Below are 24255 nucleotides of genomic sequence, written 5' to 3'. Positions count from 1 at the left end.
GGGAATAGTGGGGTCTGAAAAACAGGGGTTATTATTAACATTGGCTGGACAGGAAGAGGAAATGAGGTCACACAGGCCAAGCTTCTGCTACACAAACACCTCAGAGCACAGACCAATGGGACCACTGCGATCTGGAAAAGGGAAGGAAACTGAAAAGACAAAGAGGATTCGCTGAGGACAATGTCATATACTCTGATGTTCAAAGCAGATTTTTCTTCTCCCTTCTGAACTATCTGTCATAAAAATATCACACACAAGCATGAAATAACGTTTTGGGCTTGAGGCAAAGCTGGCAGCCCCCTAGTTCCCGTCAGGCACCTTCAGAGAGCCAGCTGTCCTGCAACAGCTGAACTGACGCACCTCCCTCCTTCGAGCCAAGATGTCTACCAGTTGTGCATGTCTGTGGCTCACTCGGCCCAACTCTATGAGAAGGGCTGGGCTGGGCTGAAGGACAGCCACTAGGATCGTTTTGAAGAGACAGGATGAGGCCAAACCCAACTGGATTCCAGAGAGACCCGCCTCTGGAATTTGAAAGTTTATCTGTGACTCTCTTCATGAGGGACGATCCCGTAATGGCACACTGTGTGAAACATTTTAAAAACTGGATCCTCTTCACACACACGCACATTAACCCCTTTTCTTGTCAATACGAAGTCTCAAAGACACGATCAAGATCACAAACGTAACAACAGCATTTTCCGAATTATTTAACTCAACGTTTCTTTTTGTAATATGCAGATCAAATAAAACAATTTAAAAAGCACTATACCGGCTTTGATGCAGCCGCCTCCATGTCTGTAGTCACTACTCTGTCTCACTCAGTGCCGCAACACTATCTGATTGATTATACGTCATGAATAGCAGCCTATCAAAACTGAATAATATGAATCTGCAAATTAACTACTTAATAAGGTATAAAGTAGCAGAGAATTGAAATACTGAAGTACACTGCAGGCACCTTCAAATTGTACTTTGGTACAGTACATCAGTAAATTGTACTAATAATTAAGTTAATTTCCATCACTTTTGGAGACCAAATTCCAAACCAAATTTTAATATTTACAATATTAATGAGGCAATAATACAAGGTGAATAAACAAGCTGTTCTCAGAGAAAAATAAGGTCCCCAGAACACTGAAGCTTGATATAAAAAAAGTAAAACAGTATGAAATTGTGTTGTCCTCTGAGGTCAGTTTGTTTATACAGTTTATTCAGTGACGAAAACGAAGAAAATGTATTTATTTAGCTTGTTTAGATATTTCAAAATGAGTCAATGAAGATATTTCTCTTGGGATTTAAATCTATTCCCCAAAACTACATAGTGGACCTTTAATCTTTATTTTGACAGTAAGATTTTCATTTGTACTGCCTCCTATCCCTAGTACACAATATATTAGAAATGGATGTGAATGGAAACCCTATAAGTACCATGAAAAATACCATCTCTGCAGGCTGCACATCAGCTGAGTTAGTCAGAGCAGCATGCCTGAGGCCGGTTAGCATGTGGTGCCACTGGAGATATTCCACCACACCACAGCCCAGAGTGAGAAGTTAACCGTATAAGCAGTGTTTCAATGATATCTAAAATAACACAAAAGAGGTTTTGGATTCACTGCTTCAGTGAGACACATAAAACTATGGCTCTGTAATCTGCATTTATGAGAAAGACTGAGTGAAATGTGGAACGTGTGGAGAAACAGTGCAGAGTAAAAAAAATAAAAAATTAAATAAGGATACTGCTCACCAAACCAAAAGCACATAACAGGATCGCAAGTTCAAAGTGCAACTTTTCACATAGGAAAAAAAGGCCTACTTTATTATTATAGGCACACTTTAAACACCATCTGGAAGGAGCTGAAAAATGAGCTTACCACACTGGGAGTGTCGAGATAAAAAACAAGTCGCTCCAATGTGTGTGTAAAAAAAAAATGCTGTGGCTACGTCGTAGCGGCGGGAGATGAAAGACACGACAGAGTTGTGCTCTCGCAGTTAACATGCAGACAATGTGTGACTCGTTAAAAACTCAAAAACCTTATCTCACCCATAAGACGCCCCCTCATTTCCTAAATAAACCCACTAGGTGATTTCTCCTATATGACTCATGAGCCAGACAGTCACAAGCACATGAGGGGAAGCTTGTTTTGGTTTGGCTTGTTTTAAACTTTTGCTTTCATGCACATGCTTTAATTCTAAAGAATGCTTTAAAAAATCCCCCAAAAAACCCAAAATAGAAACTGAAATAGAAAATAAAATGTTTCCAGTTCTGTTTTTCAGTTGGTTGTGTCATCAGACACTTGTCACCTTTGGGGAGAGCTCTACACATTAGTGCTTTAACTTCCAGACAAAATGAAATCAAATTTTTTTTTAAGTTAACTTGTTGCCAGCTATCATGTCTCTTCTTTAATGTGTAGATGCTGATTCAACCTTGGTAAAATAAAAAAAAGAAAAGAAACAAGTTGAGTTCACTAAGGGACTGATGTACCCAACTCTGTGGAAGCTGAATCTTTTTAAAGGAATCCAAAGCCAAGGAACAATCAGGAAAGGCAGGTTTTAAGTGTCTAATGTCAGCGTGACTGCCTTAGATTGAATGCTGGTGCACCGCTATATCATTACAGGGCTAAATGAGAGGGCACATACAAGCCATTTGGTGTTCTCCATTCAACATATCTAGACTTCCTGCTTAGAGAAAGCTCTCAGTTGATTGGGGGGGCAACTAGGTTTAAGTGACAACCTTTGTTCCTTTTAGTGGTCCATTATACGCCTCAGGCCGGCCCATAAGACAAAAGAGTGCTGTGACCCTGATGTGAACCACCTTGGGTCACTCCTGGGTTGTCTCACACCATGCTGTCATACGTCCTCAGCAGACTTTTAACATCCACTCAACCTCAGCAGGTCTCCTGTAACCCTAAAGCTCAGAGGAGAGGAGCCCACACACAGTGAAGACAGGCAGACATACGCACAGATCACAAACTATCTATGGTGAAATCCCTTACAGATGTTATTTAGTTGATGAGAACAGCACACAGACATGGATTGAAAGGTGGGTGAAATTCAATACAGGTGTTATAAGCTAGCTGATCTGCAACACCTTATGTCCCACATCATGAAAAGAGATCAGTTTGCTTCAGTTTCCTGCACCCATAACCTCATGTGACTGACATGTTTATCCCTAGAGAGCACGGTACTTCCCTGATGAGCTCCACAGGACATGTGATAAGACTTGGCCAATGAGTAACAGATTTGGCATGCAAGTTGACACACAAGTGCCCCCATGTGCCTACACTTCCTATAAGCGTGAACAAATATAAAGATATGAGCTTTATAAAGAGAGAAAGGAAGCCACATCAAGCAACCAACACTTAGAATGACACACAGGGTGTGTGGAAGCTATGGAAACTCTTCTATCTGTTATGAACAGACTTATTAATAGGTCATAACAAAAGGAAACTGGTGGTGGAAGAACTGGGATTGTCCCATCTCCACAAGAAGAGCATTGTTTTTCAAAGGTCAGAAGTTAACAACATTTCATCTCCGCTGAAATTTCACAGAGGAAAAAAAAAAAAGGGAAGAAGAGAGAACATGTGAGGACATGTCTAAAATAGCTGAGCGTTTCAGACCAAACATTGAGGAACTTTTAAAATGAAATACACAGCTCCTCTAGAAATAAAACAGTTATGACCGGAAGTAGCTTCATTTTTTCTAAAAAGAAGGGGAAGAGGACTATGTTCCCATGAAAGCCACTAACAATTTGGGTGGGACTGAACAATTAGCTAACCTCAAACCACTGTGACTCGTCCAACCCTTACCCATTGATCCTTGTCATCGTCAATAAGATGGACCACTGACTGATGATAAGCATGTCTCTCCGAGTTTGTATTCATCCATTTTGAGCTGTCACATTCCACCCTCTCTGTGCATTTTGTGGTGGTTTCTAATTACCTGCTAAGAGATGGAGGCTGGTGAGCATGTGAAGGGCCATATGGCTAAGTAGGATATCAAGCCGCTGTGGACTAAAGACGCCTCAGCCTTCCTTGGAGGAACACAGCTGGCCACTGTTTTAAGCAGAGACAGAAAAGGTTCTGGGAAAGGTTGAATCACACTGGGGCAAAGTGGGATCCTGTGGGGAGTTTTAACACTCCCCACACACACCAGAGTCAACAAGGCCTCCAGTAGTGCCATTCAACAGCCATGGATGACCAATTAGTTCCCCTTCCACCTTTACGTAATCCCAAAGGATCGGAGGGTCAGAGGGGTAACCTCCTAATGGCCAAGGTGAGGTACAAGAAGAGTCAGGAGGAACCTGAGAGGCAGAGTCGCCACAGAAGAGCCTTTGAAACCCGGCAGAGTTTGCCTTGTTTATAGGCAGCTGGAATGTAGTGGTTCTGCTTGTTATTAACCACAGACAACACTCTCTCACATGCCTCTCATGCATGCACATTTAAGCTCTCACCCATAAGAGGCGTTACAGTCTTTGATGGCCTGGGGCCTAGATCTGTTTTAGGAAAATGAAATGAGCATTGGAGCAGAGTGGAGCTCCGTGGTGGTGGTGGTGGTGGTGAGCACACAGAAGGACACTAAGACGGCCTTAGTGGCACTGTGCCAGGGGAAACAGAAGAGGCATGTCTGGAATCTGACTTGGAGGGAAGAGATGGTGGTTTGGACGAGGCCACAACGCACAGCACATGATGGGGTCTCTGAATGACTTACTGTTAGGGCCCGTTCTGCACCACTAACCCTAGCGTGAGGGGGGGGGATGTCGTGCTCTGTAATGTAACTGACCGTGCTCCCCATTTGGTAGCGATTTGCTGAAATGGCTGAGCATGGTTCACAGGCAGCAGTATGGAAACATGGGACGTATGGAATGTTCAGATAAGTGAGAATGAAAATAAAAAAGCAGTTTGAGTTTGGTCTGAGCGGTCAAAAGTCAAAATAATCCTGTGAGTTCTCATAGCAGAAGCATTTGAAAGTCATTACGACTCACTACGCCACATGCTGCGATGACTATCACATTTCCCCGCTTCTCTCCTGGTAATATGATCCACTAATGATTAAGCACAAATCCCTCTCCAGACTTACTGTAGAGGCTACTGAAGGTTTGGTCAGGCTTACCTCTGTGGGTCTTTACTGCCATCTGTGCTGTGTTCGCTGCTGCTTCCGTCTCCCTGCAATCTGCTGTCCAGTGCTGGCTCCAGCTCAGGGTTGGCAGCCTCTTCGTTGCTCTCCAGTCCTCTGGGGACAGGGATATCTCCGTCCGGCTCGGGCAGAGGGGTGCAGCGTCCCTGGCTCCCTGCACTGCTGATACTCCCTGTGGTCCCATGGTGGGGCCTGTCCACGCCCCCTGCAGCCCGCTTGGCCTCAGTGCATCGCCTCATGGCCTGGAGCTGGGAGAGGGGGACTATATCGGCTCCCTGGGGTCGATGCCAGACTGTGCGGCGCCCAGTCGAGTTGTAGTAGTAGAAGCGGCCACTTTGGTGGTCAAACAGCTCCCACCACTGGTTGCCGTCTGCCTGGCGGACGGGAACTCCTGGAGGGGGATCCCAGCCGCACTCGCCAGTGGTCAAGTTCACATACATATGCTCACGGGAGCGTGGCTCCAGGATCTCCACCCAATCAGCGCTGAATGAGAAGAAATTAGATAAAGAGTGAAGTGTTATTTGCAGCTGAAAATGGCGACAGATTATTCAGCAACAGGATACGATGATGAAGGCCACGGTTACGCCTGAGTACTAATCAACCCGACAAGCAGTAAACAACTCACACTGTTTGACAGACTGAGAGGCCCAAATATGCCCACTTGCCCATATGGAGAGAGTGTCAATGTTTGTGTCCCCTACATGTAACCATCTGCATGTGTGTGTGCGTGTGCTATGATGTCATCTCTTTGGTAGGTGATGAAGCAGCGGGAGTCATAGCGAATGAGTGTGTTTCCTGAATCAGGAGACAGGTGGACACACTCAGTGAGACACCAGGCATGGAGTCAGCAGGGCCCAAATAGAAGCATACGCTCCGAGTGCTACTAACGCACAAAACCACCGAGCTTAACTACAATCACAGAGTGACAACAGCCAGCTCAGCACAATACACACAGACAACAGAACAGAGACAGTGGAGAGGGGAGGCGCAAAAAAGAGAGAGGCAGAGAGAGAAATAGAGAGAAGGACAACCCAGTTTGCAGAAAAGTACACATACAACGGGCACAGATAAGAGGGACGACCAATTACACACAATTAGACTATGATCTGAATTTTAGGGAAATTATAGGACACTATCTGTGTTAAATGAAGTGTGTTGCATATTGTAATTGAATGCTATCACCACGTATTACAGCTGTGCGCTATAGCTTTCTAAATAAAATCAGGGTCAATAAATATATCTGACAAATAAGCGATGACTTAAGGTTGCTGGTGATGTGTATCAGTTCATGCTACTCTTTAGAGAGCTCCATTATGTCTCCTTTGATCTAGTTCCCTAATGCAGGCCTTAACTGTGCCAGCAAATCCACGTGGGAACAGGAACACTGCATACAGCCGACAAGAGTCCTTTACCAAGTCTCAGACACAGTAAATGTCGAGGTCGGAGCCAGAAGAAGGACTCAACGCTCCTTTATAGTCTCTTGTAATGACCACTTGAGGGTCCTGGCATGGATAGGTCATTTCTCTTCTTCAGTATCTCACCCAACTCAAGCCTAGAATCTTAGAGAGAACAGCGCCAGTGGGGAGGAATTAGTGTCACAACAATCCCCCATAGGTTTGGATCTTTTCCCAGCTTTCTCAGGACAGAAAAGTCTTTCTTCTCCTGGTCACAGTTGTTTATGGTACGACCCTGCTGTCCAAACTACCTGTGATGATCAGAAAGAACGCAAAGCTAAGCATGGATAAGAAGAGTGCCTACAATGTCCACCGAGTACCCACATTCGTTCCTCATCTGCCTGCCAAAACCAACCCAGTGTGCACCCCCGGCCTCAGAAATAGACACAGAGGAGTGTGGTGCCAGTTGGGTCTGCCAGGGTTACAATGTCACCGTGTTGACGACGACTCACTGGGAACAACAGCTGTTCTCTGTTTTAACTGCAAAGCCTTCAGTAATGTTGATGTACCTGTTCATCAAGTATCAACCTATATCTCTTTTATGTGCTGCCAGCAGCACCAGCCCCAGGTATTCTCCAGAGGTCGATTTCACAACCAGTTAACACAGAAAGGGCATGGAAAGAATATAGGAGCCTCACACATACGGTCCACCCATGTGTCCCAGTGCTCTGTGCTGGGAAGCCATCTGTCCAATCCCTCACACCAGGCAAGCAGCCCTGACCTTAGTAGACTTGAAATGTAGAGGGATTTCATACTATATTTTTAACCAACCGGGGATGACAAGAAGATGAAAGAGGAAATTTAGGGTAAGGCAGTGTGATCGTTATCGATACTGAAGGCAGCAACAATCTACTTTTCACGCAAATCGCAGAACGTGTATTCAATCAGGGCTCCTGGGTGCGACTATTTTGGTTGCATATGTACCCAAGAATCTGTCAAGTGTGACAAACATTTTCATTGGGTGCAGCGGTGCACCTGAAACATAGTTTTTGATTTTGTTTATTTTTAGTTTCTTGTTGCGTGTGCTGTGATTTACATGAAGAAAAACCTGCATTTGTACCTTTATTGCGGTTTACAATCATTTGCATAATGTGTTAAAGGTGCTATTTGTAAGAAAAGTTTATTTTTGAGGTTCATTCCCAACTTGTCAAATACTGATGCTTTGGGATGGTGGGTCGGGTCGGCTGCCATCCCAAAGGGCCAGTTTTTGACAAGTTGGGAAAACCAAAGCATCATTATTTGACAAGTTGGGAGAGACACTCAAAAATCTACTTTTCTTACAAATAGGACCTTTAAGAACTTAAGAATTTAGGTGCACCTGAATTATGTCCTAGCACCTAAATAAAAAAAATTGGGTGCACCAGTGCAACCATTGTGGAAAGTAAGTCTGGAGCCCTGTTGATGTCATCTTCCATTTCCAAACTTCACATAAGCTTGTTGACTTGCGTATCCACACTATGTGAACAAACAAATACAGCAATGGGGAAAACTAGATGGCTTTTGCTGATTGGACAAATTACTTTTACCATTTCAAATCTGCCACAGGGTCTACAGGGCATTTCAAAATTGACAAAAAAGATCGCAATTTACATTGTGATTTTGAGTGAATACACTGCTAATTTAAGTGTAAAAAAACACTTATGTGAATGTGTTTGTTTGTGTCATACTGGGATTTAGTGTAGCAGAGCTGTGTTTATTACAGTCTGCCTTCTTACAACAGAGGCAGGTCCCACAATGAGGCCCAACTATTAGAAGATGACTTTCAGACTGATTAGATCCGCAACACTTCATGGGCGGGCAGCCTAGCGAATAATGGGGCATTCAAAGCAGAGGCCAAACAGTCAATACTACCCCACACATACCAGATCCTTCATCCTTTTAGTGCTCCCGGCTTCCAAAAGGGGCCTCCCCACTCTGAGAAACTGATCTCTCCATGCTGCATTCCTTGTTATTTAGCCCTGTGTTTGTCGTCACTCTCTGTAAATGCTGTGTTTGTATCTGAAATCAAAATAAACCAATCCCTTGTGAACATGGAGTGAGAGAGAGCTGTGGTTGTGTGTCCCTCTCTGTGTGTTTTTGAAATCCCAAAATTCCACAGCAGTGATGACACCGGGGAAACCGGCACAGAATCTAACATGCCGGATGGTGTCCTGAACACCCCAACAGGAAACCAGGGTTTGAGGGTCAACTGCGGAGGCTGTGCCTGACGAGTTTAGCAGCAAGGGGTGTAGTGGCTGCATACGGAGTGTTCCCTCCGGGTAAATAAACAGCAGTGAGAGCTGGGAGCGAGCCTGCTGGGCTCTGTTGACACGAGCAGATAAGCAGGAAGACGGACCAGGTTCAGGTTCTGAAATTCCTGGAACATCACATTTGGGAGCACTCAAACAACATGAGAGACGACCATTACATGGGTTTGTTTAATACAAAGGGACTTGTCTTTTACCAGGCCTGAGGTCAACACACTTTCAAATGAAACCTTATTTTCATCATAATGACATATTCTGTATCCTCTAAATTAAGTAAAAATGAGTCCACTGCTTGAAGTGGGCATACCAAAAGTTAAGCAAGCACCATCCTAGTTGCGATAGATTTCTGCTCCAAGGTTACTAGCTTTAATACCAATTAAATGAACTTCAGCCTACTCAGCTTTAGGCGATTTCCTGACATGAGAAGCAAACATTAAAGCATAGTGCAGGACTCCAAACAACCGACACAGTCTGCCTCATGCTGCAAATGTTCATAAATGGTTTGGAATGCAGTCTGCACCAGCTCAGCGGAGTTTAACTCCAACAGAAATTTTTTGTATTGAACTAAAATTAACTTGGTACACACACAGTCCTGTGACTGAAGGACACAGCACCTGATTTACCTCTGGGGAATCTCAATCTAATTGAAGCAGACTTGTGTGCCAGAGACCCGTGTTATGTGTTTGAGTAGTCCTAAGCCAGCTCTTGACTGCCTTCAGTAAATATGTGAACATAGAGAGTTAAGAAGTTGTTGGGTTTTACAGATTCCACCAGAAATATGTCCAGAAATAGTAACATGTAGTTGACAAGACTTTCTCAAACAGGATCAACAGTATCTCTGTCTAACTTACATTGCTTCATCGAACTCTTGTAGTTGTATCATTCGTCTGGTAATATTAGACAATTCTGTTTTAAAGAACTGTCCACAGCTGTGAATCATTTGTTAACCAATGTATGAGATCCAGTGTCCTTTTTACCCCTGTGTGAAGTAACACGCTCTGCTCTCCCATGGCACACAGGATCTTTGTCTCCCATTTGGGTCAAGGAGAGGCTACAATACCCTATGGTTATTCCACAGCCACTAAAAATAAAGCTTGTCAAATTGTAAAAAAAAAAAGTAAAACTTAGCAAACAGGGCCAGCCACTGAGACCAAAGACGTGCACACAAACACACCTTCGTAACCACCTTGTTGCTCCCAGTGTGCCAGAGGTCTCCTTCTGAAGGAGAAATACTTCATCTATCATCCACAATTTACAGTCGGCTCCAAAAATAGCTAGAACTGAGAGCGGTTTCCCAGAGCGAGGGAAACAACAGAATATAGCTCATGGAATCTGCCCCATTGTTTGGAGCCAACGCCAAAGTGTAAATGGCACTTTTCCCAGCAACGGTAAACATAGAGGACTGGACAATACACTCACTAGAAATAGGGCAGCAAGCAGCCTTGTGTCATTGTCCAACTTTGGATTTCAAACAAACTCAAATACCAGTGTGGTTGCTGATTTCGTCCAAAAGATAAACGACACACAGAGAAAAAAAAAGATTGTTTTCTCTGCGTAGCATAAAGTTTTGACCAAACTATGGCAGCAGTGTTTCATCAGATAATCTATTAATGGCTGAAATGCACTGTTATGCTTCAGTGCCATTGTGGAATTTCTGATGAACAGATAGGACGCTTTCAGAAGCCGAGCCAAATTGGGGTATTACTGCATTCGTTTAACCATAAATTAAGGTGAGATAATAGACAGAACCAGGGAGCCAGCTACGCTCCCGTTTACCAATTAGGACTCTTGTAAGGTAACCTCTAACCTTTTCCAACAACAGACTTCTGGAGCTGTTACTTGTGACCGTCCCTTGTGGAACAGTTCTCACACAGGGCCTGCCATTCATCGAGGAAACCTTAGCGCTCTGTTCATCAGGCACGGCAACAAATGCCAAAGTCCACCCTGGCATGTATATATTTACAGATCTGCTATTTCCTATTCAGAAGCATAAAACACCCTTTCTCCTCAGATACTGGCCTTAAAACTAGTCACCGCTTGGAGAAGAGGAAGGATTTAAACTCACCTGGCGGCACAGGTTCAAAACTATCAACAACGATGAGAAACCACTGGTAATTTGCTCTCACAGAGCAAGTAGGGGCCTGTATCTCAATATAATACAAGGAGTGATCCGCCAAAAGCTGTTTGATTATGCATAAACCATGTACAAAGTCTATTCAGCATGGCTGCTAGGCAACCTGCTTATCTAAATATTGTAAAACAAGACCGGGGACATGGACCGACTACTGAGTGTTTGGCAGAGCTTCCAGTAGCTGTGACTAACGAAGAGCGTTAATCGTGAGGCTGGCACGTCGAGTGCTGTGGCCACAATCCTGTGTACTGGAGTGTAGAGGGCAGCAGCTCTAGTGTGAGTAACCCCATCAGCTGGGGCCGCAGGACAGGACTTGTACTGAAATAAATGGAAAGGCCATTTTAAAAAATAAATGGATCTGAGTTATCTTTTCATTTGAAAAGACTGAGGATAATTTGTTGCTGGTATTGATGGTATTCACACTGGTCATGTTCCTTTGTCTTCTCTCTCAGGGTGGGAAGCTCAAATGTTGTACAGCTGTGTTCCAGGTTGCAAGTCCCATAAACATAGATAATCAATCATATCATAGATCATAAATAACACATTGTTATCATTTCACACTACCTGACTGATCAGAACAAATCACCTGTTAGCTTCTGTTAGACAACAACTAACGTTAGCATTGTACCACTTCCCAGCAAACATCACTATCTGATAGTGTTACAAAATGCAATAGAAAAGGCGTAAATTACTTTTGAAAGATCGACGCACATCTTGGACAGCTTGGAAGTGAAACGTACCAGATATAATCAAACAGTAATGTTAGCTAGTAAGTGGTTGAATGCGGTGTCTCATAAGTGATTTTACTGTGAAATACGGCCTAATGTTGCTCCATATTTTTACTACCCATCATCTTTTCAGTTGCTGATCAGTTGGGAAGTGTTGAAATTATAATGGTTTCCGAAGTTTATACGACTTGCAACCTGGAACGCAACAACATAACATTATCCCATTATTTGACCTTCCCACCCTGAACGTGACATCAAAGGAAAATGGCTGCTGTTTGAATATGGTCTATTGATATAAATGATCATTTTACAGGCCACACAGGATGCTTTTTTAATGCGTAGTGACTGCGTTGCTGCTGCTGCCGCTCCTGCCTGCCCTTTCTGTTTACATGGAGTTTTCTTTTGATAATTCTCAATAAATATGATGAAGTGATTTTCCTTTACCCCTGTTGAAAGAGCGAGAAAGTGTGAGGGGGAAAGAGAGGGATTGAAAGGAAAAGAGCGCAGGAAAATAACACTGACCTTCACCTGTTGTGTGTATTGTCTTCATGTCTGTGACAACGCTGGTATGATGTCGATATGACTGTCTACAGGTCGTTATCAGGTCTATTTTTGCTGCCACGTGTTGCGGTTAAAATAGGCAAGACTGGAGCCTTGCTTGACACCCACGTAGGAAGTGCAACTCATGCATCCAGTGTGGCTGCACTGCACAGGCATCCAGTGTGTCCAGCCTATGAGGGTGCATATAGGAGAGCCTGTAGGTCTCGACAAAAGTTGCTTGTCAACTAAAAGTTCCTGAAACATTCAGTCCCTTTAACTACTTTTGAAGCAACTAAAAAGGTACCTTCAGCCTTTTGTCTGTTTCCCACTGTGGTCTAGAGACAAGCAAAGATGTATGAAAACGTGACGGCTGTTTTTATACGTAATTTTGGCGCTCTTCCACGTATGGTTTCTTCTGTAGTTCCATGTTGATGTATTGAAGCACAAGGAACAAAAAACGAACAAAATTTTTTTTTAAAAGCAACAGACACAACCAATCAGAAATGTTGAGTACTACACGCCCAATCCACAAAGTTCCTGTAGTTTTGGGAAGAAGTACCCCCTGAGCAGGAACTTTTTGGGTAAAGTCCCCTGAACTTCATTAGAAAGGGGAAAGTTCCTACGTTGAAAATGCAGCTGTAGATGACGCACACCTCCCAAAAAACTCTATAGGCCATGGCAAGAAATTATAGGTCAGCTTTGTCTTCTGTGTTTCCTCCTGCATGTTCCCACTGCCAGCAGTGTTTGTTGACCGTGACAGACATGAATCAGGTTTGACAGAGGCTGATCTTACCCTTATCAAAAAGATAACTCAGCCTTTGTGAATGTTTGTTTCCTGGAAGTCTTAACTGAACCAAATGTTTCTTTTGCAAACAGAGCTGGGACGAGATGTATGTGGGTCGTCTCTGTGCAGGATGTGTGTGTGTGTGTGTGTGTGTGTGTGAATAGGCTCCTACGCTCCGCCCATGTGTCCAGAACAATCAGAGGGGAGAATGCACATGTTTCAGATGACAGAAAAGGCCCTGCACCTGTCACACACACATTCTTTGGCCCTTTTGTTTCACACCTCCCGTTCCTGTCGTGCCACCAGGGTTAAAGGTTGGTAGAACTGAAGGTACAATTGGTATCCGTCTGTGAGTGTGTGTGTCTTGCATTTAATTTAACGACAAACAAACCAGCATAAAGACTGCTGAGCCTGTTATGGGGTAATGGACTTCTGAGAGGCAACCAGGCACTCGTCCCCACAGAAACCCTCATAAAAGTTAATGCTCGGGGTTAGGATGCTGTATATTTATCTTGTTCTCTGACTTTAATGGTGATGTGCTCTGTAAACCAGACCCACCGAGCTGCACGCTGCCCAACTTGTTTACTCTTTTGTCCCTTGTTAGAATGCCTTCAGGTTTATTTATCACTCTGTTGACTCTATGCTAATGTTAACTGCCAGTTATTGTTTTCGTCTTTGCACCTGTATATATTGTGGGGCTGCTTTGCCTTGCGGCAAGGTTATTCATCTCCTGTATAGACCCTGAGGAGTTCTGATGATGAAAAGGGTGTAAAAAAAATGTTTTTAAATTGCAAAGAACTTGGGATAAACTTGTTAAGACCATGTTCACAAAAATGTTGATGAAGGTTCTCAGTCATCCAGGTCATGGTAACTCTAAGTGCTATATTGTAGGCAACTGAACTTATTTCAGTTTCAAGAATTCAAGTTGAAGAAACTGAAACAAGTCCAGTTGCCTATGATATAGCACTTAGAGTTAACAAAAATGTGATAAATTTTAACTACTACTACTTTTAAAAAACTTAACCATCTTTCTCAACCAACTCTTTGCAAGCTTTTTTATGTTTCCAATCAGTTCCATTCAGCCAATCACACAAGTGTTCTCACAGACATATACATCTTGTCCACCCACTGTACATGCTGACAATTAAAAAAACAGACTTTGCATTTAGATTTCTGCATTTAGTGCTGCAACAATTAGTCATTTCATTGATTAGATTGAAAGAAAATTAGCCGCCAACTATATCAAACATTTGCTAGTTCCAGCTTCTTAAAAGTTAGGACTTGCTGCTTTTCTTGGTCATTTATGACAGTAAATAAAGAGTCTTTGGGTTTTAGACTTTTGGTTTAAGAGGAGCAATATGGAGATTTTTTTGAAATTGTGATGAGCATTTTTTAAATATATTTTTGACCTAAACTAAACGATTAATCCTGGTAATAATCAGCAAATTAAACAGTAATGAAAATAATCATTATTTGCAGCCCTATTTGCATTTTAACGTGGATGTCTCGTGTGGACATAAGAACGGCATTTTCAAATAGATCCATATTATTACTTGGGACGTGGCCTCATACCTTTTCCCCTTTACTTCACCCCTCCTCCCCTTTCCTCTTTTACTCCCACCCCTCAGCAGCAGTTGTCAGTATCAATTCCTCACTCATCGTGTGCTGACATTGGCAAACAAGTTTGGGGGTCGTCTTTCAAGGCGAGACTCGTCAGGCACGATAGAGCCGGCCTTATGTGAGCTGACCCAGGCACCAGGCCAGCAGGTTGCCATGGAGGGGAAGAGAGGTAAAGCACTTTAAGACCAAACAGCCGGGCATCCACATGCCTGGCAGAGAGAACAAGGCTAGGAGGATGAACAGAGGGGGAGACTCCTGAGCTCACTCTGTCACCTGATTCGTCTCCAAAAGGCCTGCAACGGATAAGACACTAACAAGCTGTTAATACTGGGTGTGACAGTTCTGTTATGACCGTACCGATCTGAAAAAACAGTAAGAACACTGTACAGACCCACGATGTGCCAAATATTAAAGAGAAGTGCTGCCTCCCTGACACATGGAGTTTGTCTCTTGCTGCAGTAGTAAGAGTAAAGAAAATTAACACCTTTGAAGAAAACACTGCCAATTTCGGTAAAATCAAACGCAATAATTTCCCTGTAGGCAGCTGACAACAAGGAAATGTCATCGGCACTCTATGATTTATATATATATAAATATACTTGCAATGAACGCTTTCATTTTGTCTAGTATCGTCGAGAGTAGCGTGATTGTCAGTTGTGAGACACTGGAGTGACTGCACACGCCTAAAACCGCAAAAACCAGACAGCCTGGTTTAGTCGGTGTACTATATGCTAGACTTATACGCATGTGTGGTATGGCTGGGCATGGGGTCTATTTTAAAACCATGGTGTGGTAAAAAATGCAAAGCAGATTTTGGATTGCGAAGCTTTTTCTGCACAATGCCAATCTGTACTCTGTCTTCAGCACAACAAAGTAGACAGAGAGAAGCAAATGAATATACTGATCTGACAAAGAAGTCAGAAATATCTTAATTTTTGCTGCAGTCAATAACGGTTACTTTTCTGTTACTGTTACTCTATGGGCTCTCTGGTTGTAGAACAAAAATGGTCACCTAGTTGACAAGAATGTCCTGTGATGACTCCCAGCCATATGCATTACAAAGCCTGTGAAATGCACCCTATTCTGAAGCCTGTGAAGGTACAGAACAATGCAGACTATTGTCAGATCAACAGGCAGAGTTCATTCAACGAGAACTCTCTGTGTTGCCTCCACACAAGAGGAGCCCAACCAATCAGAGCCACGGCGGGGGAGGAGCTTGGGACATGTATACGAGGTCTGGGGTGACCTCCTTCAACAGCTGCCCTAATCCAGAACTAGAGACAGTTTCCCCTCTCCATTGGCACAGGATTAGACCGGATCTCACAAGGTCGCCCAGCCACCTTCAGCAAGGCCCGTCTTTCCCATGCTGCTTTCCAACTAGCGATTTTACATGGCCTAAGTGAATTAATTTCCTAAAGCTGCCAAAGAGCTCACCCCCGCTGCATCAAACTGATTCTTCATGAGATTTGAGATAACAGTGCCTACCTCTCCGCCGGTTCCAGCAGGACATTTTTGTGTTGGCAGTCTTGAATGTTACTTCAGATACCCTCGCTGTAATCCGCCTACAAACTAACCACAGAGAAGCAGCGCCCTGTGATTTCTGTATACAGAGTATTGTCTTGTCCCGCCATCCTCTCTCTTCTCCCACGAATGCTGCAGCTTTCAGCAGAAATGCTGGGAACTTCCGGCCCCCTTACCGCTCCGCTGAACAGCGACTGTCTGTCTGAGACACTACTCAGCAACAGGGTCAATAAATACCCTTTTATAGGGGTAAGCCTGACCAAACAGAAGTCCCTGTCCTTCCTAAAATCCACCCCTTTCCTTTTGCTGAGGAGCACATGGGGATTTTCAGGTCAGATAAGACTCTGGACGAGAGTGAACATGTGCAGGAGAGGCTGAGGACAGGACCAGGGTGTTTACCACAAACAGGCCGGCCTATCTGTCCAGTACACCAGCTGTCGGATCGGGAACAATGGGGTCACTTGTCCAAACAAGAGAAATGAATGAACCTATTAGGATGTAATTGTGCTTAATAACCTTCCACATTCATTGTCCAAACTTTATCATGTCAGATCATTTGGGGTCTACATGTTATAAATGAAGACGTGTTCTGCACAGCCTTTGGAAAAACACACTCAAGCATTCAATCTCTGCCATCTGCGTGCTACCAAAATCACATTTCCTATTAGTTTCTGCTACCATCAGGAAGAGTTTGTAACTTCATTTTGAGCTGGACCACACCATTCCCCCGAATCCTCCCCTGCTGACATGACAAACGAGGCCAGAGTCTAATCCCACAGCAGAGTTACAGGGTGAGTCGGGGGTCAGTGGTTGGCTGAGGAGCCACACAGGAAAGAAATGTCCAGATTGTCCTCTTGAGGAAGTGAAGGTGCAGACAGGCCCACTAGGCTTAGAAGTGCAAGAGCAGCCTGGTGAAGATGTTAACGCTGGGTCTGTGGGGGCCCCGAGGGGAGAATTGGGGTGGATTATAATTTAAGAGGCCATCACTGGGGATCAACGGTGTAGGGACAGATTAACATCTCCTAATGACAACAGAGTTTTAGGTTGTGATGGTGGGAGACGTCTGTGCCGCTGCTGCTTTTTAAGGACAAAAACCTTTGTTTTCTAGGTAGACTTTTCGCATGCCTCAGCCCTGTGTATTTCAATGTTACACTTCTGTGTGTAGTGATTGTGTATTATGTGCTTTACATCTGTAGAGCTTGTTTTGTGCAGTGTGACAATTTAAGATGTTCCCACTCTGTCTTTTCCTTCCCGATACAGATTGTAGAGCCAGACCGATATTTCAGTTGGCCGATATTGACCCATCACAGATATATCGTAACCAGCGCATGTTGCCCAATGTGCGCCAAAATGAAAGCAGTTTTTTTAATGAATTATAATGCAGAAAAAGAAGAAAAAATATATAATTAATACTTTCCCAGTGAAGTTTACTGTTTTAGTGCACTAGTGTCATTTAAGACAATAAAGTTTATTGTTACACAGTAAAATATCCTGCTCTGTTACATATCTTTGTGTCTGATTACCACATTTGAATGATCATTGCAAGAAAGAAAAAAAAATGTGTATCAGCCGATTTATTGATATCAAAATTTTGACTTCCTAATAAATATCGGTATCAGTCCCAAAGATTAAGTATTTGTCCAGCAAATTGCAGTACTTGGCTGTGCTGCAGCATTCTGTCTCTGTAACGGATCACCACTCTGTGGTCTCAGTGTCCCCAACACTATCTGATAGCTGAATAATCTGAATTTGCAAAGTAACTTGCTGCTAAATTTATTTTAAAAAAATGGTGTGGAAGTATAAAGTAGCAGAAAAGTACCTCTAAACTGTACATAAGTACAATATGTGAGTAAATTGTAGTTGGTTACATTCCATTGTTGGTTATTCTCAACTGTGAGGCTAAGAATTTTTCTTCTTCTTGTGAATGTATATCGGTTCCAATTATCTTTTATCAGTCTCCTAGATGACTAATAATCAGTATTGGTATGAGCCCTGAAATAACCTTATCGGTCAGCCCCTAGTATTGTTTCTGTATGTATAACTGCTGTCATTGTTGTATGGCCTGGAGCAGGTGAAACCCTTTTTGCAATACATGAACAAATACACACAGAGAATGAATGCCACAGGACTTTAGTCGGTCATAATTTAAAAACAAAACAAATATCAACCAGTGTCAGTTTGCTGACATGCTAGAGAAAACTCGATTAGACTCATACAGGTGTGCAAGATGCTGCTGGAAGGTGGCAGGATTCCATTTCGAGGGCTGATAAATGATATGCTATTGAAACAGTGCACAGATATGTGTATTCACTGATACCCAATCCAGCATTTTAGGCATTAATGGAGACATTTCTAATACTGGTATAAGCATCACACAATCGTAGTGACAGCTCACTCGTTCTCTTTTGAAGCAGATGAACATTGGACCATCCCACAAGTTATTATCCCCTTTAATGCTAGTGAGTGATGATCAGCACTCTTAGCATCAGCTTCAATCTTGTGTGTGCCGGGAAGCTAACCAGCCTTTAATCCCTACAGAGGGGGAGGTTCGAGATGTCAGCAGTTGTACAGGTACAGATAAATGTGTTTGGGCAAATCACCTTAACCTCATTACAGTGTCATTGTGGCGTGCCACAGCGAATCAAAGTCAGATGAAAAGTGTCTGGGGGTGCGTGAAGAGCACTGATCCACAGGGATGTGAGCAGGATTACAGTGCAGAAAGCAGGGAAGAAGAGGATGAAAGCTGGAAAATATGATTTGCAGCTTTACGACTAACAAAATATAATTCAAACAGAAAGAGATCATACACAGTCATCCAGTTATTAACGTCACACCAACTGGAGCACAAGCTTCAAAATCACTTCCGCTCAACAGGCAAACAAATTTGTCCATTGTCAAATCCTCTGTAGGATGGACATCCTGCCTCGTCCTTGTCAAAAGACAAAATTTGGATTCATCTTGTCAGGGGGATGCACGGTCTGTTGAGACTAGCTGGGCACACAGTGAGACAACATCCTATTGTCATCTCTGCTCCTCACATTAACAAGCCCAAATGAACGGAAGAGAAGTTTTAACGGCTAGCAACACCAAACGGACCATTGTCTTGTCCCGCCGTCCTGCCTTCACTGTCTGTTATGTAGAGCTGGATGGATAAAGATGTAATGCCGGACTGATAGAGAACTTAACACGTCTGCAGAAACCAACACCACACAGTCATCAGATGAGCACCAGCTGGCAGGGGGATGGTGAAACTGCTGCACCCATGAAGTCAGGCTGGCATGACGTGCCAAACGTACAGCTTCAGGATATAAAAATGACATCTGACTGGGCGGTTTGGTTGTCGAATAATGTCCATGGCATAGTATTCAACAGGAGGTGGACACATCGGAGATATATTAAGACATCAAAGCTTCTCAAAACTTCTGCATTAGCCATTACAAGCCATCAAGAGTGAGTTATACAGAGTCACAGCAGTAAAAAGGGCATGTATCATGCCAAAACAGTTGAAGGAAAGCGTTGAAAGGAACCAAAGTAGCTTATCGTATACATCTCCGTAGCTTTAAATAAGACTGTGACGGCTAAAGCAAACCATCTGTCTTCAGAAACCGATGAAAGCTAAACAAAGTTTTAATGCACATCTGCAGTCAAAGCAAAAAAAAAAAAACATGTGGAGATCAAACCAGTTAAGTTCAGAGCCCCCAGTTACCTTCCACCAGTAAAATAAAATGGGAGCAACAAATGGGCTGTGGAACATTTGCCTTCCGTTTTGGTTATTGGTCTCTTCACCACAACAAAGACTTAAATCAGCTCAGACAATTTGTGGACCAGTTTAGGAAAAACTAATAGATGGAGCTGCTGGTGGTGACAGATAAAAGTAGTTGTGACCTACCACAGCTACAGCCAGGTTAACTCTACTACTAATACTGAATGGAGGCAAATATTAAAGGGACAGACTTCTCTCATAGTTTCTCAAACTTTACTTGCTGCTAGCAAGTTAACAACAGCCAAAATGTTTACAACAGCCCGGTTTTATGTTCAGTCAATAAAATGGCAACACCACCACAGAATACAATTTGAATTTCAGTTGACTCTCTTCATATTACACGTACTACATTTTCACAAACTTCAGCAAACATTTAATGTTTCAAACATTGTGAAGAAGCACTCAAACAAAACTACCGCCGACTGGCTCGGTCCTGTTCACAGTCTGCCCTCAGAGAGCTGTCTGTGGCGGGGTGAGAGCGAGGCAACCACGCGCTACTGCCAAACTTTCTTTAGTATCACTTCTGAAGTTACATCAAGAAGAAACTCACCTTGTCCCGGCCATTTTCTTCACATTGTAAACGAGGCGTTAACAAAAAGGAAAAAAACGATGTTTAGCTGGTATCAGAGTGAAGAAGGTGAGTTTTGCTGGAGTACAGAGCGGGTCCGTGGAGCGAATACGGGACGGGACGGTCCTCCGGCGGTGAATCCGATATGGAGTCTCCGCCTCTGCACGTGAGTCATGAGTTGGGATGGGGGTCACCCAGTCTGCACCCCCACCTCTCCCCTCCCCCCTCTCTCCACCACCACACCCCCTCCCTTTACAAGCTGACTGGAAAGAGTATCTGGGGACCAAACCATAAGCAAAACATTTAGTGGCTCGGTTGGCTGAACACAGTAGTGATAAAATGTAAATCTTATCACGCTTCTAGGAAACATTAACGTCCTAAATTAAAACCTAGAGATAAAAACCTAAAAGATAAATAACATATCCATGTTAGTGTGAATTAAAATAGCAGTGTAGACTTGTTACTGACAGGTTGTTTTCATGTTTTATGCTATGCTTGAAGTTAAAGTATAAAATGTACTTTTCAAATAGTTAGCCACCTAAGACCAGCTATGCTAACCCGGAACACTGAATTCATATTTGAATATCATATCAGGATTATGATAGGCTCATTTTACAATGTACTCTCACTTGACTCAGCCAATCAGAGAGCTGGAGATCATAACTATCTCTTTACATGTTATCACCTGACTGTATTTCCACTCATGTAATTGTAATGTAACCCTGGTGTTAGCCTGTGGACAAGCAGACAGAGACACCTGCTGGACAGCAACACACACAGTCATGTGATTTCACAATAAAAATCAGGTCATTTTTATGGTCAAACAACACTTTATTCACAATTACTATCAGCACTCAGGTCTATGGAAATATTTGCTAAAAAAAAAAAAAATCAAAGAAGCTAACAAAGGCAGGTAGCTTAAATTCACATCAATAAGTATTACACTGTTGTGTTGTTCCTCTGGCACAGAGTAAACTATATATCCATTAAATGTACATGGCACAACTGTTCACAGTGAACCCTTTAAGTGCTTTTCCGATGTAAATTAGGAGAGGACAAACATACAAATTGCGGGCAAGGAAATTTCTCAAGCTACATTTCTCCCTATAAGTTCATTTTGTCAACTCATATCATACAATGAGGTCTGCCTCTTCAGTATTATAAAAAATATTGTAAACATTTATATTAATTGCACAACATACATTCAAATACATACTGTACTGTACAGCAAGATTTTACTTCCGTATTGTTATCCTGTAGCACCATGTATAGCAAGCTGAACAAACTATTTGGATACTTTTACAGTGTGGTACTGACAATACAAAGGAGTAAAATGGCATTCACTAATGACGCATTCTGCCAGTGGTCAAATGTTCTGGAGGTTTGGATGGTATCATTGTGAGATAGTGTAGGCCTGTTCAAGGTACGGCTGCCACTGGATGGGGTTGGATCGAGGCAGGCAATCTCTGGCCACCTGACATCTCACAGCTTTGAGGAAGATGATGATTCATTAAGGACATTCATCAGCGTTAAGATCAACTATATTACAAAAGATTATGACGAAGTTACCGTTTTAGAAGTCCATAACACTTCCATGTGCAGACACGTTGGTGCAAAGAAAGGAAATCAGTCTTTTTGTAACTCCAAGAGCGAATGATTTAGCTAATCAGCTTGTGCCACAGTGACATCATGAGGCCATGACATCGTTGTGTAGCAGCAGAGGTGACATGTAACTCATCATGTTTCCACCCAGTCCCGTTTGACATGAAAGAGAGCTGATTAAAGCTGATATATATTATGTACAAGCAGTACTGTTAGACTGAATGGTTTGTGGACACCAAACAGTCACATCTGATTCACAGCATCCTGTTGATGTTAATGGTCCTGGTAGCTGAGGGTAACAGAAGATATAAATGAGAATGAAATGTGTGTGAAGGTAGAATTAACACTTGGAGAGTCTTTAAGTGTCCTCTCAGTCTCAGCATCTCCTCTGCCTGGGTGAGAGTTAAGAAGAGCAGCTCTCTTAAGAACTAAAACCCACATTAGAGTAAAGTAGTATCTCAGGTTATGGTCCATCGAAGTGTGGTCAAGGTCCTTGGGTTTGCCTGCACTCCCCCTACTCCCTCCTTTGCTGGAGGAGGCCGAAATGATGGGTCGTGGGATGCAGGTGGTTAACCAACCCATCCTTCCCAAATCTGCCCTCTGTGCAGGGGAAACAAATACAGTGAGTTAAATGTGCCACTCGAGGCAAACCATGGCTCCAGTTGTGGTCTGTTCCTACCAACTGCGAGAAAAAGTAAGAAATGACAATAACAGGACTGAAAACACAACACAATGAGACAGTGTGTCACATCTGCATTGCTTTACTGAATTTGACTTGTGTGAGTGAATGAGAGAGAAGAAGGTGCAGCTTTGCAATGCAGGTAAATGGGAGTTACTGTAAGTGTAAGAGGACAGAATCACAGTAGGAGGGAGGGGAGCATGCTGCTGGGTCATCTGACCAAGCTGAAAAAAATCTGGATGGAGATAGAGGGAGAGCTTGGCTGACTACAAAGGAACAGATGGGTTATGACAAACTCACAGCGATTTGGAGGAAGGCTTCTTCACTTTTGGCCTCTTTCGACGATGAACTGGCCTGAAGCATGCACAGCACGTATACACGCGCAGGGCCAATGCACGTGCATGGAGACAGGTATATACACACAAAACACACACACACACACATACAGGTACACACACATACAGGCATGCGCACACACACACAGGCAGACACACACACATACACCCCCACACGCACAGCAGAGACAAGCAATTAGGCTTCATTACATAAAGGGAACAGCAGAAGCTGAAAAGCAGGCTTGTATTTTGTCCGTCTTTGGCTTCTGCTTCTGCATGCTAAAAAGCCTCTGATCTCTACAGTAAAGAACTATGACAGTTTGAAGAGGTTCAGTTTCAGCACATGACTGTATTTTATTTTCCTGACTCTCCAGATGACTCACAATAAGAAGAAACATAGCCAAAGACACACTAGGGAGGCTGTATCCTCCCAGAGTTCAAATTGTAACATGAAATCCATCTGCAGTGTTTGTAAAAGTAATCAGCTGGGCTATAAGAGGAAGACGAAAATACCTGTATTCACTGAAGTAGTTTCGCTCTTTTCCTCCTGAAAGGAAATGGAGGTAACATTAGTCTCAGTCAGAAATTACTGGAGACACTATAATCAATCATGTTTGCCTCAGAGACTTCTTACTCACCCTTCTCTGGGTTGCACTGCTTATGTCCCTTGCAGCCCCGTAAGTCCATGAGCTGTTGATGCATGTTATTCAGAGCATTGCGGTCGAGGGTGCTGACAGCATTTATCAGCTACAGGAATAATAAGGACACAGTGTCAGCAAGGGCTTTGGAAACTCTGGAAAAAACTGTAAAATCTGCACCCCCTGCGCTCACAGGAAGGCCCTGTGAATCATATGTCATGGGATCATTTTATAGTTATGATTGGTGAGGTATTTAAGTATCTGTCACACAGCACAGTGTGTCTCTAACAAATGAAATACCTGGTATGGGTCAGTGTTGAGGTCAAAATACTCCAGGAAACCGGTAGCAAATTCACAGAACAGGAAGTTGTGTGTGTCATTGATGGTCCTTAGGCACCAATAGGTGTTATTGTTGGCACTGGTGCATGCACAGAACGGACCCACTGAGGGAGGGAGGGTAAGGGAGTGGGTGAGGAAGGGAGGAGTGAGAGTGGAAAACAAGGGGTATTACAA

General features: G+C 43.2%; 2 protein-coding genes across 9 annotated transcripts in view; both read right to left on the bottom strand.

Moving 5' to 3' along the window:
• The window catches only part of arhgap46a (Rho GTPase activating protein 46a), a 37615-nt gene extending 16935 nt beyond the window's left edge, over window positions 1-20680 (bottom strand). For 2 of the 3 annotated variants that reach the window (XM_084348143.1, XM_084348144.1), the window contains exons 1-2: window positions 20471-20680; window positions 5110-5616 (exon numbers count right to left, since the gene is read on the bottom strand). In XM_084348143.1, the coding sequence (XP_084204269.1) occupies window positions 5110-5616; window positions 20471-20484 (521 nt within the window). In that variant the 5' untranslated portion in view covers window positions 20485-20680. Of the gene's footprint in view, window positions 1-5109; window positions 5617-16121; window positions 16327-20470 lie in introns of those variants that run through there. The other variant, XM_084348145.1, reaches the window with a different exon arrangement.
• Window positions 20681-21304: 624 nt separating this feature from the next.
• The window catches only part of sulf2a (sulfatase 2a), a 51383-nt gene continuing 48432 nt past the window's right edge, over window positions 21305-24255 (bottom strand). For 5 of the 6 annotated variants that reach the window (XM_084349438.1, XM_084349439.1, XM_084349437.1 and 2 more), the window contains 5 exons: window positions 24043-24185; window positions 23743-23851; window positions 23618-23651; window positions 23070-23123; window positions 21305-22690 (listed from right to left, as the gene is read on the bottom strand). In XM_084349438.1, coding sequence (XP_084205564.1) covers window positions 22660-22690; window positions 23070-23123; window positions 23618-23651; window positions 23743-23851; window positions 24043-24185 — 371 coding nt within the window. In that variant the 3' untranslated portion in view covers window positions 21305-22659. The remainder of the gene's footprint in view (window positions 22691-23069; window positions 23124-23617; window positions 23652-23742; window positions 23852-24042; window positions 24186-24255) is intronic. The other variant, XM_084349442.1, reaches the window with a different exon arrangement.

Source organism: Pagrus pagrus (assembly GCF_965226575.1).
Source record: "Pagrus pagrus genome assembly, chromosome: 3".
NCBI classification, from domain to species: domain Eukaryota; kingdom Metazoa; phylum Chordata; class Actinopteri; order Spariformes; family Sparidae; genus Pagrus; species Pagrus pagrus.
Note: the sequence above shows the minus strand (reverse complement) of the source record. Positions and strands in the feature narration are given on the sequence as shown.